A 16,504-nucleotide genomic window follows, 5' to 3' on the forward strand; every position below is an offset into this window, starting at 1 on the left:
AGCCAAGTTTCAATCATTTAATTAACACCTTTAAATGAAACACAGTTTTCTTCATGTGTCTCACTCAGGCTTCAGGGCAGAGGGAATGGATTTTTAGACATATCAAAGACTCAAAAATTTAAAGAAATATATATATGTATATATATACTTCTAACATTTTATGGAAATTAAAAATCAGAGGCTTTTGGTCTCTCCATTTACTCTAGGTCAAGCTCATTTACCCCAGAGGACAAAGAAGGGTTGCCTCTTCTAGACCCTCCCTTCTCCTTTGTCCTCTGTCCCACCCAGCAGGGAAACAAGCTCAGAAGATCCTAACGGGGTAGAGTTCCAGTAACGTTGGAGGAGGGAGAGGGAAAGAGAAGTCAGGTTCTCTCCCACCTCCAGCCATTCCCAGGTTGCTGCCAGGGCCTGGTTTCATGCAGCTTTGACCCAGTCCTGGATCCTAGGGGGTGGGGTAGATCAGGAGCTCTGAGCAGAACAGTGCTCACTGATTATCCTCTTTCCCCAACTCAGTGGGCAGGTGCAGCATACACCCAGCAGCACTCTCCACTGCCCACAGGCAAGGGAAGAATATTGATTGATTAGCTACGAGGAGAAGACAGTAGTGACTAGTGGAAAACAGCCTGGAGAGGGCCAGAGGAACCTGGCTCTCACCACATCCCCTCTGTTCCCAGCCTTGGTGAGGGGGCGGGGAGGTCATGTCAACCTCTCTCCTTGGTGGTGAAGCTAAAAGCAAGGTTCCTTGCCAGACTCAAGCCCAAGTCACTGTTAAGGAAAGAGGATCAAGAAAGAAGCGGTGGCCCTGGGGGGCAGCCATGCTGCTGTGGACCCACGGGGGCCAATGGGGAAGCCAGCTTGCCTAGACAGGTGGCACAGGCTGAAAATAGAAAGGTTAACATTCCCGGAGAGTACAGTAAGAGAGGCTGATACCTACGGGACCACCACCCAGCCTGCCCTAGAAGCACTGGGTGCCCCTCACTGACTAGGGAAGACTTGAGTAAAATGCACCTGTGGCTTCCCATCCTTGTCACTCAGCGTTAGCCGCCCCCAGTGGAACCACCTGTGCTGAAAGGCAGCTGCAGAAAGGACATGCACCGAAACGAGGAGAGAGAAAGGTCAGAGAATGAAGTGTGGAGGGCCAGGCCTGGGCCCACTGCTCAAGGAAGCTCCCCACCTCCAGATGCTCCCTTCCATCCACCTCCTCAGTGCTTGCTCAGCCCAAAGGCTCCTGCCTCTGAAGTGCTGGGGGCCCACCCACTCCAGTGTGGTCAAGGAGGCAAGGGGCAGGTGCTTGACACTGCCAAGTGCCCCGAGATGACTCTACTGCTCACCCATTTCTTTGGGCTCTGGCAGTCTCCTACTTGTCCCCAGCATGGAGCACCTGGCAGAACTGGAAGGCAGGAGGGTGGTTGGTGAGTTGAGGCACAGGAAGGCCAATCCCCTCTGCACCTTTTGTGCTTTGGAATTCCACAGCCCCACACCTGCCCCCAGCCTAGAGAAGCCTGTGGGAACACAATGACTTGGCCACCTTCAGGAACCAAGAGGAGTAAACTGGATTGGGCAGGAGGGCACAGACTGGTCCCAAGCTATGGGCTGACTGCCGGGGATGGATTCTGCTGCCATGTAAACAGGCCCTTGGAATGCAACTTCCTGGGCCCTGGAGGATGGCCATGCAGCCACTTTTCAAAAGTGCTTTGATTCTGGACTATAGTATGTGCATGGTTTGGACATGAAAAAAAATGAAACTCTGGTGAGGTGTCCTGCTCCCAACTCTGCGGCCTCAGGGCCAGCAGGGGGCGCAGCCACCCTCTCCCGCCAACTACCCCCTTCAAGATGAGGCTAAGGCCAAGACTGAAGCGGCAACTGCCGGAGGTGAACCCATTCGGGAAAAGGCATGAGCGCGGGATGACTCGGAGGACAGGAGCAACACCAGGCTTGCATAAGTATCAAAGGCCGTGGAGGTTAAGGCTGCAGGCGCCCTCTCTATTAGGTTGTGTCTGCTGTATCCTCTCGTCCTTGGAGCTGCTCGGGTCCCTGAGATTGTGTTTCTGGGATGGGTCAGCAGTGCCAGTGAGGTGCCTGGTGGTCAGGCCAGCTCTTTCTGTGAGTCTGGGGGAGAAAAATAAGACACTTAGCAAGGGGCCTCCTGGCTTGATTCTGGCACTAGGAGCCCAACAAAGCATACCCTCACCCAACCTTCTTACCCCTTTGACTTACTGACCATGCCCACAGCACTGGGCTGGACACCCTACACATGTTCAGACACTACAATGTAGGTGTCACTGCCCCACACTTTACAATGTAGCTAGGAAGGGTAGGGAAAGAGGCAAAGCTGGAATTCAAACACAGTAGGCCTGACACTCACACACCATTCTCCTCCTCTGGGCCCCAGCAAGGGTGACAGCTTGCCCTTCCCAGGTATTCTCAGACCAGAAAAGTTAAAGATCCAAGAACAAATCCCCCATGGCGGGACTTCAGATTCCTACTTCCCATCATCAGCAATGGGACCTCACCCTAGCACTGCCCACTGTACCTGAGCCCGGGAGGCCCATCTTCTCCTCTGGGCCCACCAGCTGCAGGACACCTCCATTCTCTGCCAGCTCCCTCTTAGTCCTGTCCTGGGTGTGAGGGAGCCCATTGGTGGGAGGAGCAGTAAGGGGCTCAGCTCGAGGGTAACTGGGGGAGGCGGGTGGGGGGACTCCCACAGACGGCTTGCGGGCCACAGGTGGGGGAGCCTTAGGTGACTTCTTTGGGGCCTGGGGTGGCCGCTGCTCTGAGATGCTCCGGAGTTCTGCCACCAGATTCCGCTGGAGGTCAGCCTGGGTCTCAGGGGACACAGGCCGCTCCAGCTGCAGCTTCCTAGTGCCCTTGGAGAAGATGAAACTGGCCGTTGAGGCAGGGGACTGGGGAGGCCGTGGCTCTGCCTCAGGCGGTCCGTTGGGCTGGGCACTTGAGAGGCCTTCACTGGCGGCCAGGCTGCAGGCCTTGAGTCGGACGGCAGCATGGAGCCCTGAGGAGGGGGCAGGCACTGGGCTGGCCCGCCCTGACAGGGCCCTTCGCAGTGGTTTCTGGGGGGCCGATGGCCCCAGTGCTGGGGTGGGAGCCCCTCCTGGAGCACCCACGGAGCGCAGCCGCACCATCTGCAGGAGCGAGGGCGTGACCAGGGGCGCACCTACGTCCTCCCTGGGAGGCCCACCGCCCTTGCTACAGCCCACCGGTTCCTTCTGAGGGAGCTTGGCCACATGCCCTGGGGCGGAACTAGCAGGAGCTGGGGCTGGCGGAGCTGGAGGAGGGTCTGGGCTACCCGGGGGCTGAATCTGCAAAGCAGTAGCTGAGGAGGACGAAGCAGCCGGGGAGCTGACAAGCTCTGGGGAGCCTGAAGGGCCTGCAGGCTCAGGACTGGCCACAGAGAAAAAAGCCTCCTCTGGTGGGGGGAAGTCAGCCATGGACAGGTCCTGCTCCTCAGGGGCAGGGGGCGGAGGAGGGGGCCAGTTGGGATCTTGGAGGGGCTCCTCAGCAGTCTCTGAGGCAGATGGTGCCTCCACAACCACCTCTGGCTTCTTAGTGGGTGGTGGGGGTGGATGATAAGATGGGGGTGGGGAAGGTGGGGGTGACTGGTCTTTGGAGATGACAGGAGACTCCTGCAGTGGAGTCAAGGTTGTCTGGGGAGTGGGAGGGGACTGAGGACTGGCGTCAGTGGTAGAAACAGGCCCAGGAACCACAGCAGGGGCGGCTAGAGCAGGGGCAGCTGGGTTAGGGCTCCTGGGCTTGGAGGGAGGTGGGGAGAAGGGGGCAGGCACCTTGGGGTGAGGAGGTATGACAAACCTGTCACCCAGGGGGGTCAATATCTGTGGCCCAGAGCGGTCTGAGGGGGCTGGGTCAGAGGAGGAGGAACATAAAGACGTGAGGGAAGAGGAGACGGAGGCCCCAGGGGAGCGAAGGGACGTGACACGCTCTGGTTTAGGGGGCTGGGCCTTGCCTGGGGAAGCAGGGGGACCTGCCAGGCCCTTGGGAGGGAGGGTGGGAGTACCACTTTGGCTCGAGTATCCACTGGAGGGCGAAAGTGTCCGTTCTGGGGACCGTGGGGGGCGCCGGGAACCACCCGGAGACAAGCCAGGTACCCAGCTGTTGGCTGGGTTGGGTGGACAGGGTGCTGCCCCCGCCCCTTCTGAGCCACCAGTGGTGGGTGGCCGAGGCAGCTGGGGCTGCTGCTTACGCTCAGGCTTAGGGGGCAACCCTAACGGCCCATCAGGCACTGCTAAGCCCCGCTGATGGAGGGAGTGGGTCCGGCGGGGAGGGGGTGGAGGCCGCTTCAGCTTACGCAGGGACACACTCCGGCCAGACAACTGCCCACTGCTCCGAATGCTGAGTGTGTCTGAGGCCTCAGCAGTGCTGCCCCCACTGGGAGAGCCCCTCCCACTGCCTCCCTGGGGACGGGGTACCATGCTATTGCTAGCCGTAGAGCTCTCCGGCTGGCCCTCAGAGCCACCCTTAGAGGAGAGGGTGGAACCGTCAGACACAATGGTGTCGGAGGATTGAGAGTGGCTCCAGGTGTCACTGGAGGAGGATGGGTGGCGGCTGCGGGGCTGTGGGCTGGAGACGGAGGAGAAGCGCCCCAGCGAGCGGACGGAGGCTGGGCTGGCCGAGTGCAGGCTGCAGCGGCTTAGTGTGCGCAGGCTGCAGCGGCCTAGGGCCACCACGTCCACTGTAGGCGGCAGCACAGCATGTGGAATCAACTTCGACAGGTAGGTGGCCTGGGGGGAGATGGACATGGCCGGGCTCAGGGGCTCTGCAGGCCCTGCCCCTCCTGTCAGTCCAGGCACTGCTAGGGACATGGGCCGGGTCAATGGTGGGGCCCGGGTGCCCGTGGACCGGCCAACAAAGGTGTCATCCCGGTAGACACGGTCAATGTGGCGCTGCAGCATGGCCTCTGTCTCAGCGCCAGCCTCCGCCTCTGCCTCCAGCGCCTGCAGGGACACCCGGGCCCCCATCCCTGAGGTGCCTCGGGGGCGGCCGTCCACTGTGGGGATGCGTACAGCATCCCGTGCACCAGGAGCCCGAGGCGTGCCTGATGCCTCACGCTCATTCCGCAGGCCTGGAAGGGACAGGGAGGAGGTGGGGTCAGCAGAGAGGGGATGACCAAGGCTCCCCACCCACCCCACCACTGCCCTCCTAACCCAGGCCTCACCAAGCTCCTTCTGCACATGCTGCGGGAGTCCCAGCACAGTGCTCCGCCGCTCCCGCCGACGCCGCCCTGACTTTCCAGATTTGGGAAATGAGTCATGGGGTCGGAAGGTGGAGCCTGGGGGCCAGTCGTGGGAGAAAAACTGTTAGAGCAAAGGACTCCGGGCACATTCTGCAGGGCACTACTTTTGTAATAAGAGCTCTGCGAGAAATGGTTTCCACAGTCAAGTAGGTATGGACAAGGCTAGGTTAAACAAAGCTAGAGGCTTCTTTCTGTAAGACTTCTGGAAGGCTACTAAGTCAATGATGGTAATTTCCCTTTAGTGATAGCTTATTATTTAGTAAACATATTATTACGTGTTAGTCGTCATGCTAAACATTTGGCATTCATTCCAATAGGGTACTTATCCTCATTTTTATAGAACATCAAACAGAAGTTCAGAGAGGTTAAGGGTTTTCCCAAGGTCACACAGCTGGCACGTAGTTAGTTACACCAGGCCTCCAACAGTTAAGATTTTCTAACTCTTTTTTTATTTTTTTTTTGAGATGGAGTCTCACACTGTCGACCAGGCTGGAGTGCAGTGGTGCAATCTCGGCTCACTGCAAGCTCCACCTCCCGGGTTCACGCCATTCTCCTGCCTCAGCCTCCCAAGTAGCTGGGACTACAGGCACCTGCCATCAGGCAAGGCTAATTTTTTGTATTTTTAGTAGAGACGGGGTTTCACCATGTTAGCCAGGATGGTCTCGATCTCCTGACCTCGTGACCCGCCCACCTCGACCTCCCAAAGTGCTGGGATTACAGGCGTGAGCCACCGCACCCGGCCGCCAAGATTTTCTAACTCTTAACTGCTTTATAGTTAGTGTGTATCACGAATGTGCAAGAGGACACAGGGAACTGTGTTTCCCGAATTCATTGAATTAGAGAGCCTGGTGAAACACTGGATAAGGAGGAAAAGAAGCTACAGATGCTGGGACCCAATGGCGCCCACTGTCCCTCTCCCCTGCCCATGAATCCACCTTTGCGCTGGATCATCTCCGAGCGGATGGAGAGCGCGTCCTCTGCTGTGGAGCTCTCAGCCACGTAGGATGTGGTCTGACTGCAGAAGGAGATGTTGTCTTCATCCGGCCCCGTCCGGGAGGACTATCAGGGTAGAAGGAGATCTGGGTGGGGCTGTCTCCTCAAGGCTCCCCATTGGAACTTTTTTTGAGACAAATCCAGCTCAGGCTGGAGTGCAGTAGCGAAATCTTGGCTCACCGCAACCTCCGCCTCCCAAGTTCAAGCGATTATCCTGCCTCAGCCTCTCAAGCAGCTGGGATTATAGGTACCCTCCCACCATGCCTGGCTAATTTTTGTATTTCTGGTAGGGACAGGGTTTCACCACTTTGGCCAGGCTGGTCTCGAAATCCTGACCTCAAGTGATCCGCCCACCTCAGCGTCCCAAAGTGCTGGGGTTACAAGTGTAAGCCACCTCGCCCAGCCTCCCACTCGAACTTTTGAGTCACAGATCCCCTCCAGCATCACCTAGCACTGAGCAACCCTGGACTAGCCCTCAGGGGTCATTTAGTGTAGCCCTTTGTGATAAAGAAACTGAGACCCAGAAATGTTCCAAGACATCCTTGCCAGGGGTCAAGCAGGTAGAGAAGAGTCAGGACTGAGCTGGAGGCAGGGCTCACCTGGATACTCTGGGTGTCTCCATGGTCCCAGCCGCCCTTGTTCAGTTTCTGTTTCTCTGGAAGACACCAGAAGGGTCTGTTGGGTTAGGCCCCTGACCTTGAGAGCTGACAGTGCAGCACTGGAGGGAGGAGAGGGGAGGGGAGTGGAGAGGAAGCTTACCTTGGTGTTGTAGGGAGCGGAGCCCCTCCTGGGCCTGAGTGTGCAGCTCTTCCAGGTGGGGGGGTCGCCCACTGGGAAAGAAGACGTTGTCCTGGTGCTCATTCACTGCAGACCCTGGCCCCTGGCCAGGCCCTACACTTAGACGTTTGTCATTCTCAGCCTTGGCAGAGCCTAGTAGGAGGGAGGAGGAAGGGAAATGAGGCAAAGGCATCTGGGCCCTGCAGGGGCACAGGTCCCACGGCAAGGGCACTCATGGTCCCCAGACTGCACACGGCCATTGCATATACAAGCAATGCCCCCTTCCCCAGTCTGGACACATAACCCACAGTTCTGGAGTACTCAACACACACAGCCCCCATATACACAAACTACACCCAAGTGTACATAAATCTGAGTACCCACACCGCACAAAGGGCCCCATATAAGGCACCACACACAGGGCACACAGGTACACAGGTCTACTGTGTACGTACACAGCACCCACAGATGTCATTCATGTATATAAACAAAGGGCATCCGAGTATAAACACACATAGGTACACACACCAAGCACACCCAGCCCGCACGTAAACACAACACCCACAGTCCCTGCTCTGTATATACACAAACAGTAACCAAGTATACACACGACTATGTACTCACACGTCACTCAGAGCCCCACAAAAGACATCCCGAGTATACACATAGCCCATAGTAAATACATTGCTCTTGCCTCCATACCCAAAACCCCACTTCACAGGAAAATAAACCACTCTTTTCATGCCACCACTTGACCCAGGTCCAGGAAGAAGATACCACAGGAAATCAGGAAGGAGAGACAGCTGGCATGAGTTACAACCATATTCCCAGAAAATCCTAGGGGGGATGCAGACTAAGGAGATAGCCTCCTGGGTCCCCTACTCACCCATGTGGCTGCCCCTTAGTGGAAGGATGGGCAGGGGAGGGGAGAAGAAAGACCCAGGCCCCTCCACCTGCCCAAGGGAGCTCCAGTCTCTCTTGGGGAAATAGTCCCAGGTATCCCCCTCTCCTGGAGGCCCTGGCCCTGGCCCTGGCCCCTGTTGCAGAGGAGCCAGGCATCCATTACAAAGGATCCTGTTACAAGCCCCGCCTGTGGAGGGGCTGGCCATCTAATCCTGGGGATGGTGGGCTGTGTCAGCACTTTGCAGCCCCAGCCCCCCCTTTAAATGAAACCCACAACATAAGCAAAAGCGCTGGAAGGGTCATGTGACCTTGGTAACACCTTATAAAGGGACGGGAACAAAACAAACCCTTTAAAGGGCCATGCTCCAGGAGCAGGGTCTTCAGTTCAGAAACCTGCCTTTCCTCCTCCCTCAGCCCATTCGTCAACAGCCAGAGCTCCTGCCCTAGGGAGTCTGCAGGAATCCCACAGGTCAGAGCTAGGAGGCCCCCAACAGATCCAACCAGACCAGTGCCCGAGATCCCCAGATTTTACAAGTGGGGAAACGGTTCAAAGGGGCAAGGCCTTGCCTAAGGTCACCCAGCAGTAGGAGTCAGACTGACCCTGGACTCAACTCCAGGTTCCCAGAGGGGACTCCCGGATCACACTCAGACTAGGGGCCCCCAATCCTCAAAAGTCCAATAAACTCTTGTCCCTATGTCTTAATCCAGGTCTGAAAGCCCAATTCCTAGGAGAAGGAAGGAGGAACAGGCCCCTCCCTCCAAAACTTCTCCATTCCCAGGCCTCTAAACAGGATTTCACTGAGCAGGCTTCCCAACTTCCAGTGGTACTACTCTCCTCTCTTCTGGGCCGCCCACGTCCCATCCTCCCCGGCACACTAGGAAAGGCTAGTACATCTTGACTGGGAGGCTGTACCCAGTAAAGTGTGGGTACCCCGGCAGGGAGGCAAGTCTCACGGGAGGGCTGCAGGCTTCAAGGTCAGAGACACCTGGATCCATCCTCCCAAGCCACAAGCAGGTCCCAGACAAAGGCAGCAACAAAGCAGCTGGACAAAAGCACAGCCGGATGGGAGATTCTGGCCTCATTATCAGCCCCCAGCCCCCACCCCATTACTTTTGCCCAGCCTTGATTCCTCATTCTACATAAGGGTCTGGCAAAGGGAGGCATCGAGCATCCCTCCCCTCCCCCCAAGCCACACCCACTCACCCTTCTTCTTAAACAGCCCTAGGAGCGCCGGGAGGCGGCGGCCAACGAACACCACCATGACTGCGGGCGCCACTCGAGACGTTCCCTATCCCACCCTGCCTCTCCAGAGCAGAGCGCGGGGCGTACCTTCACTGTAACCCAGCACTATGGGGATGCGAGCCCTCCCGCCCCGCCGCAGAGCACCGGCTCCAGACAGAGGAGGGGGAGGGGCTGCTCTCCATGTCCTCCTCCCACCTTCGCCACTGATCCCGCCCATCTGCCAACCCCGCCCCTTAAATGGGGTGCAGGGGCACAGAAAGGAAACTGAGGCCAGGAGTCCGTGGGTGCTCTGCTCCAGTAGAGTATGATTAGGAGGACCGAAGATACTCAATCCAGTAGCAGATCACTCACCCTGCCCCCAAGTCCAGAGTTAAGGCAGGGGTCCCAGCTGCCAGATGGTAGGTGGAGGGGCCACCAGACTAGACTTGGCAGGGTGCCCACCTGCAAGCCTCCTGGCTGCCTAGCGTAATTCCCTGGGGAAAGAGCTCAGAGCCTGCAGCAGCCAGGCAGGAGCCCAGAGCTGCTAGTGGGATGGCAAGGCTGTGGGCAGAGGCCCCCAGAGGGGCAGGGGCCAGTCCCAGGACACAGTCCTGGGAAGCCAGGGAGATGCCCAGAGCAGAACCACAGTGGCTGGCAGTACAGCCCCTCATACATAGGTTCAGCCCCACACTTTCCAAAGGACTTTCTTCCTACTTTGGCAATGTGACATCAGAAGCCCAGAGAAACACAGTGAACTCTCCAAGATCACACTTAATCTTGCAGAAGCTAGACTTCAAAGCAGACCTCCTTCTCCCCTAGTCTGGAATTCTTCACATTGGCCCCACGCTGTCAGTGATTCTGTCCTGGATCACCAGGCAGGGAGAACAGAATTAGCCAAGAAACAGTCCATGGGTGAAGGCAGTAAAAAAGGAGGTGAGGTGGAGAAGTACTGGAAAGGAAGTCAGGTCGAGGTTCAAATCCAGCTCCATCACACAAGTCACGATCTCATATGAAAATAAGGCCAATAACTCCTCTTTTTAAGATTGCTGTGGCTCACGCCTGTAATCCCAGCATTTTGGGAGGCCAAGGTGGGCAGATCACTTGAGGTCAGGAGTTCGAGATCAGCCTGGCCCAACATGGTGAAACCCTGTCTCTACTAAAATTAAAATTAAAAATTAGCTTGGTGTGGTGGTGCATGCCTGTAATCTCAGCTACTCGGGAGGCCGAGGCAGGAGAATCTCTTGAACCTGGGAGCCAAAGACTGCAGTGAGCCAAGATCCCACCACTGCACTCCAGCCTGGATGACAGAGCAAGACTCCATTTCAAAAAAAAAAAAAAAAGAAAAAAACAAGATGGTTGTATCCGTTTGATCAGCAAACATGTGTTAACCTAGTACTAGGGACTATAGTTAATGGAGAAGAACTTTATCTTGTTCACCAGTTTATCCCCAGAGGCTAAATCAGTGCCTGGAACATGTTATGAGTTGAGTTCAAACAATATTTGATGAATACGTGGATGAGGTAAACTAACAATGTAATTTTGGGTAGTGAAGACTCCAGAGCTGTGACAGGAAGCTTTGGTGGGGCCGGGGGGCGGGGAGAGTGGTTTAGTTAGGTTGTCAAGAAAAGCCCCTCTAAGAAAAGAATAGGCTGGGCATGGTGGCTCACACCTGTAATCCCAGCACTATGGGAGGCCGAGGCAGGAAGATGGCTTGTGGTCAGGAATTCAAGATCAGCCTGGGCAACAAGGCAAGATCCTATCTCTACAAAAAACTTTGAAAATTACCCAGGCGTGGTGACTCACAGCTGGGGTCCCAGATATTGGGAGGCTAAGACAGGAGGATTGCTTGAGCCTGGGAGGTTGGGGCTGCAGTGAGCCATGTTTGAGCCATTGCACTCCCGCCTGAGTGACAGGCATCTTTAAAAAATAAAATCAGCCAGGCACGGTGGCTCACGCCTGTAATCCCAGCACTTTGGGAGGCCAAGGCAGGCAGATCACCTGAGGTCAGGAGTTTGAGACCAGCCTGGCCAACATGGTGAAACCCTGTCTCTACTAAAAGTACAAAAAAATTAGCCGGGCGTGGTGGTACACACCTGTAATTCCAGCTACTCGGGAGGCTGAGGCAGGAGAATCGCTTGAACCCGGGAGGCAGAGGTTGCAGTAAGCTAAGATCCCGCCACTGCACTCCAGTCTGGGCAACAGTGAGACTCTGTCTCAAAAATAAATAAATAAAATAAAATACAATAAAATAAACAGAAAAGGACATTGGAACTGACACTTGAATACTGAGGAGCCAGTCAGGGTAGGTACCTGGGGAAGAGTCTTCTAGACAGGCTACAGCAAGTGGAAAGGCCTTGAGGCAGGAGTGGTGGATTTCAAGGAAGAGAGAGGAGGCCAGTATGGCTGGAGGATTGAGCAATGGAAAGAATGGTAGGAGACGGAATCAGAGGAGAGCAGACGACAGGTCAGGCTGGGCCCCATAGGCCTCGAGGGTTTCAGCTGGGTAGTGACACTGTTAAAAAATATTCCGGCCGTGCACGGTGGCTCACACCTGTAATCCCAGCACTTTGGGAGGCTGAGGCAGGTGGATCACTTGAGGTCAGGAGTTCAAGACCAGCCTGACCAACATGGTGAAACCTTGTCTCTACTAAAAACACAAAAATGAGCCGGGCATGGTGGTGGTGTGTACCTGTAGTCCCAGCTACTCAGGAGGCAGAGGTGAGAGAATTGCTCAAACCCAGGAGGCAGAAGTTGCAGTGAGCTGAGATTGCACCATTGCACTCCAGCCTGGGTGACAGAGAGAGACTCCGTCTCAAAAAAAAAAAAAAAAATTCCAGGCTAGCACTGTGGCTCACACCTGTAATCCTAGCACTTTGGGAGGCTGAGGTGGGCAGATCACCTGAGGTCAAGAGTTCAAGACCGGGCCGGGCGTGGTGGCCCATGCCTGTAATCCCAGCACTTTGGGAGGCCAAGGTGGGTGGATCACGAGGTCAGGAGTTTGAAACCAGCCTGGTCAATATAGTGAAAGCCCGTCTCTACTAAAAATACAAAAATTAGCAAGGCGCGGTGGCGGGCGCGTGTAATCCCAGCTACTCGGGAGGCTGAGGCAGGAAAATCGCTTGAATCCGGGAGGCAGAGATTGCAGTGAGCCGAGATCGCAGCCATTGCATTCCAGCCTGGGCAAGAGAGCAAAAAAATTCCGTCTCAAAAAAATAAATAAATAAAAGATTTCCTGGGAGGCTGGGCTTGAGCCCAGGAGTTCGAGGTTACAGTGAGCTATAATTGTACCACTGCACTACAGCCTGGGCAACACAGTAAGTCCCTGTCTCTAAAAAAAAAAGTAAATATATAAAAATAAAGCTTAAAAAAAAAAAAGATTCCCCTGATAACTCTAAAAAACATAGCAGAGACTGTGAAAGAGAGTCTGTGAACTATATATATGTATCTGTGCAGTATCCCACCAGCCGTGCCTAAGGACACCTCTCTGTCATAGCATCTTTCTCTCTGAGTCCCTGTGGAACTAAAAATTCACAGAGGCTCCCAAGTAACACGACCCCCCTGCAGTTCCTTCCCCAGTTGCTGCCACCCTAACACTGGCCTCTTGGAGACTACTCAAGTACAAGCTGAGATCTTGCTCTCCAGAGAACAAACATTTGTGGAGCTGAATAGTCACATCAACAAATCAATGAGATCTAAACAATAATCCTAAGAAGTAGGCACTTTTATTCCCATTTTATAGATGAGGAAATGGAAACCAGAGGGAGCAAGCATTATAAAGCTGCCCTCTCTGGCCTCCATGGTGTAAATGGCAAAGCAGTATTCTCACTCAGAACAACTTGAATCCAAAAGCCACGTTCTGTGCACTGTGCCAGCTACAAACCTGATCTCCCCTCTGAAAAAGGGTCATGGGACCCCATCATCCCTACAAATTGGAGGTTTCTCGACCACCTACTGTCCCCACTCTTCCCCTCTTAGGCCAGATCCACCCACCCACCCACCCTTCTTATCAGTCTCACACAAACAGAAAAGACCAGTAGACCGACATTTGCAGGGTGATTAATTCATGCCAGGCACCAAGCCAGGTCGTGGTGAAAGGCAAAACGTAGTCTCTGTCCTCATGGATCTTACAAAAGTTCTTCGAGGCAGGTACTGGAAGGTACTTTCCTAGTAATTGATCATGGGCCTGTGAGGCTCAGAGAGCTAAGTGACTTCCCGAACTCTGGCTGGCTCTAAAACTGGAGCCTTTCACCACACAGGACAGTCATCTTCAGCTACCCTCTAACCAGGGAAACTAAGGGCTGAGCTCCTGCCAAGATGGGGGTGGAGGAACATCAGCTCATCAAGGTCCCAGGCCCACAGCTGGCAGTCAGGGCCACAGCTGCAAATTCCCAGAGATCCAAGGGCTTACACTTGATAACATCTGGTTGCCCCAGCAACACCCCTCCCCCTCCCCACCCAAGTCAGAGCCCGCAGCCTCTCCGAGTCACCCCAGATCTATACACCTGTGGCTCGCTTGGGGAGGGGCTCAGCAACCTGAGTCTCAGGTGACTGGGAGGGGTACTTCACAAAGAAACTGAGGTCCAGAGAGTGGAAAGACCTTGCCCACAGCCATGCTTAGAGTCCTTGTTCCAGGGATTTCTGCCCCTGGCAGTCCAGAGGTGCAGCCTAGGGCTGAGGCCATGAGGGAAGCATCCCATACCACACCCCCATCCCCAACATGCCTGGGGGAGGAGGCTTCCTGGATCTGAGAAGACACCTTGCTCCCGGTGGCCACGCCCCCAGCACGCAGGGCACACCGGGAAGCACACCTGCGGGCTCCTCAACTCAGAGACAGTTTACCAGGGCAGAGACTCAGGCAGCAGGCAGCGTCCCACTGGGGCCACCTCCGCAGGTGGGCACTCTCAAAACCACACCCACATGGCCGGGTGCGGTGGCTCATGCCTGTAATCCCAGCACTTTCCGAGGCCAAGGCGGGTGGATCGCGAGGTCAGGAGTTCAAGACCAGCCTGGCCAACGCCGTGAAACCCCGTCTCTACTAAAAATACAAAAATTAGCCGGGCATGGTGTCGAGCTCCTGTAATCCCGGATACTCAGGAGGCTGAGGCAGGAGAATCGCTTGAACCCAGGAGGCGAAGGTTGCAGTGAGCCGAGACCACGCCATTGCACTCCAGCCTGGGTGACAGAATGACACTCGGTCTCAAACAAAAAAAAAACACACACACCCATAAAACACACCTAAGCCACCCTAGTCCCTGCCTTCCTCACCCATGAGCGACCGCACAGACCCACACAGGGCCTGCCAAGGGGCTGTGTGTACAGAAAAACAGGTGTGTGTAGCCCCTACTCAGGGGCTTTCCTAAGCCTGGGGAAAGGGAAGAATCGGGGAGGGAGCCCCTGCCTCCCAAGGCCACGCGCATGCGCACGCACTGTCTTGGCAACATCCTCCATGGGGTGAGGCCTCAACCTGCCCCATTCCAGAGCAAGGGGCGGGGGTGGTGGCGCGCCCACAGCCAGGCAGGCCTGACTCAGGGGAGAGGAATGAGGGGGGAGGGCACAGCTGTCCAGGTGGCCTTGCTCAGGAGGCCGAACCCTCTGAAGCCAACCCAGCCCCCAACTCCCTACTCCTGTCTGAACTGTCCCTGGCCAGCCCATGAGCCAGAATCCTGGGTGTTCAGAGGCCCTTAGCCTCAACCCCTCACTGTACAGGTGGACAAACGAAGGCCCCCGCCCCCCCACCATTACACATTCTAGAAGCAGAAGCAGAAACCAGAATGTAGATTTTATTCCCAAAGAGGCAAGACAAAGGAAAATGAGCATAACAAACTTTCAGGTGGAGGCGCTTTACGGTTCTCAAAACACTTTCTCTTCTACTGTCTCGCAGAACACCTAACAAGAAAGTTAAAAGGCAGGAGTGATTTCCTTTTTACAAATGAGCACCAGGAGGCTCAAGGGAAAGTGACTAACTTGCTCAAGGTCACCCAACCAGGGAGTGGTTGAACCTGGGTCTCACTCCAACAACCTTAGTGATCTTAAGTCTGAGAAAGTTAATGGGTAAGGGCAGTTGGGGGAGGGGCATGACCTCAATCTCTGCCCAAAGAAAGTAGGGGCTCTGCACCCCACCTGTGCCGGAATCCCTCTCCTTCCTTCCCTTGGTGTCCAGCCCCACCCCAGCAGGGACAGAGCTGACAGGCCGGTTCTAAGGTAAATAATGGGGGGCAGGGAGTGCCCAGAGCAGGGAGGGGAGGAGCCCATCCCACGGGGTGCCCTGGGGGAACAGGCAGTAGTGCACGGAGGAATTAGCTACGATAATATTAATAAATGTCCTAATGAGTTTCTGCACCAGCATTTGCTCCCAGCAATGACATAATAATCCCTTTCAGCCAAGGCGCAATTCTAACTTTCCACAGCCCTTTCCTTAGTTCCTTCAAGGCATGATTATCCCCATCTTATGGATGCCAGACGCAGACACCACAGAGTAGGGAGAAGAAAGAGCTGGGAATCAGGAGGTCTGGATTCCAGGCCTTGGATGAAGGAATTGGCCTCTCTGGGCCTCAGTCCCCTCATCTGTAAGGTGGGACTAACACCCACATCACAAAGTGCCTGGGAACCTTAAAGAAAGCCACACAATCTAGTGTAAACCCTGACCCCAAGGGTCAGAGACTTGCCCAAGGTCACACTGCTAGAAATGGCAGAGGCAGGATGTGAGCCCAACTCTGGCTGCAAAATCATGTTCTTCCCACGCCACCAGCAGCCTCCTCTCCCCACCACTCCAGCTCTCTTCAAATCTCAAGTAAGGTTAAGGACCATTAAGATAAGGTCTGATAAGGAACACTTGACATCAGCTCCCTATCTCTCCTTAGTGACACCCCTCCATGTGACAGCCCTAACCCCTCAGTTTGGGAAGGAAGGGAATTCCAGGCCCAGACCAGATCTCACTGCCCTGGAGTGAGGATTCCTAGGTTGGAGCTTTCATTTCCCCTTAATTGCAACATGATCCTGAGCCAGGTACTGTGCTTTTCTGGGCCTCAATTTCTTCATCTGAGATGTGGGGGGGGGTTGGAGAGATGATCTCCAAAGAGCCCTCACCATGGATGACTTTGCCCCTAGAAGGAAGGGGGGTCAGTGGTTCCCTTCCTTGAGTCGGGGCCTGGGGCAGCAAGGAGATTCCGCTTATCTCAGATCCCTGGGATCAGAGAGAGCTGGACCAGCCTCTTATCTGGAAGCCCAGGGCTCCCACAAGCAAGTCACCCAAGCAGTTGGTCACAAGTCTCCCCACAAGAAAGGGGACGAGACATGGGGGGAATGGAGGAGGGAGCCTTGTCCAGCTGTGGAACCTACCAAAG

At 55.2% G+C, this 16,504-nt stretch overlaps 1 protein-coding gene across 5 annotated transcripts in view; it reads right to left on the reverse strand.

The window, feature by feature from the left end:
- Positions 1-3: 3 nt before the first annotated feature.
- The window catches only part of NHSL3 (NHS like 3), a 32,998-nt gene continuing 16,497 nt past the window's right edge, over positions 4-16,504 (reverse strand). For 2 of the 5 annotated variants that reach the window (XM_003307954.4, XM_054665371.2), the window contains exons 2-7: positions 7,019-7,189; positions 6,859-6,914; positions 6,202-6,325; positions 5,189-5,302; positions 2,534-5,095; positions 4-2,109 (exon numbers count right to left, since the gene is read on the reverse strand). In XM_003307954.4, coding sequence (XP_003308002.2) covers positions 2,087-2,109; positions 2,534-5,095; positions 5,189-5,302; positions 6,202-6,325; positions 6,859-6,914; positions 7,019-7,189 — 3,050 coding nt within the window. In that variant the 3' untranslated portion in view covers positions 4-2,086. Of the gene's footprint in view, positions 2,110-2,533; positions 5,096-5,188; positions 5,303-6,201; positions 6,326-6,858; positions 6,915-7,018; positions 7,190-7,922; positions 9,114-9,143; positions 11,164-11,471; positions 13,133-16,504 lie in introns of those variants that run through there. The other 3 variants (XM_054665382.1, XM_001164540.6, XM_063783144.1) reach the window with 3 other exon arrangements.

This window comes from Pan troglodytes, chromosome 1 (assembly GCF_028858775.2).
Source record: "Pan troglodytes isolate AG18354 chromosome 1, NHGRI_mPanTro3-v2.0_pri, whole genome shotgun sequence".
Taxonomy (NCBI): Eukaryota; Metazoa; Chordata; class Mammalia; order Primates; family Hominidae; genus Pan; species Pan troglodytes.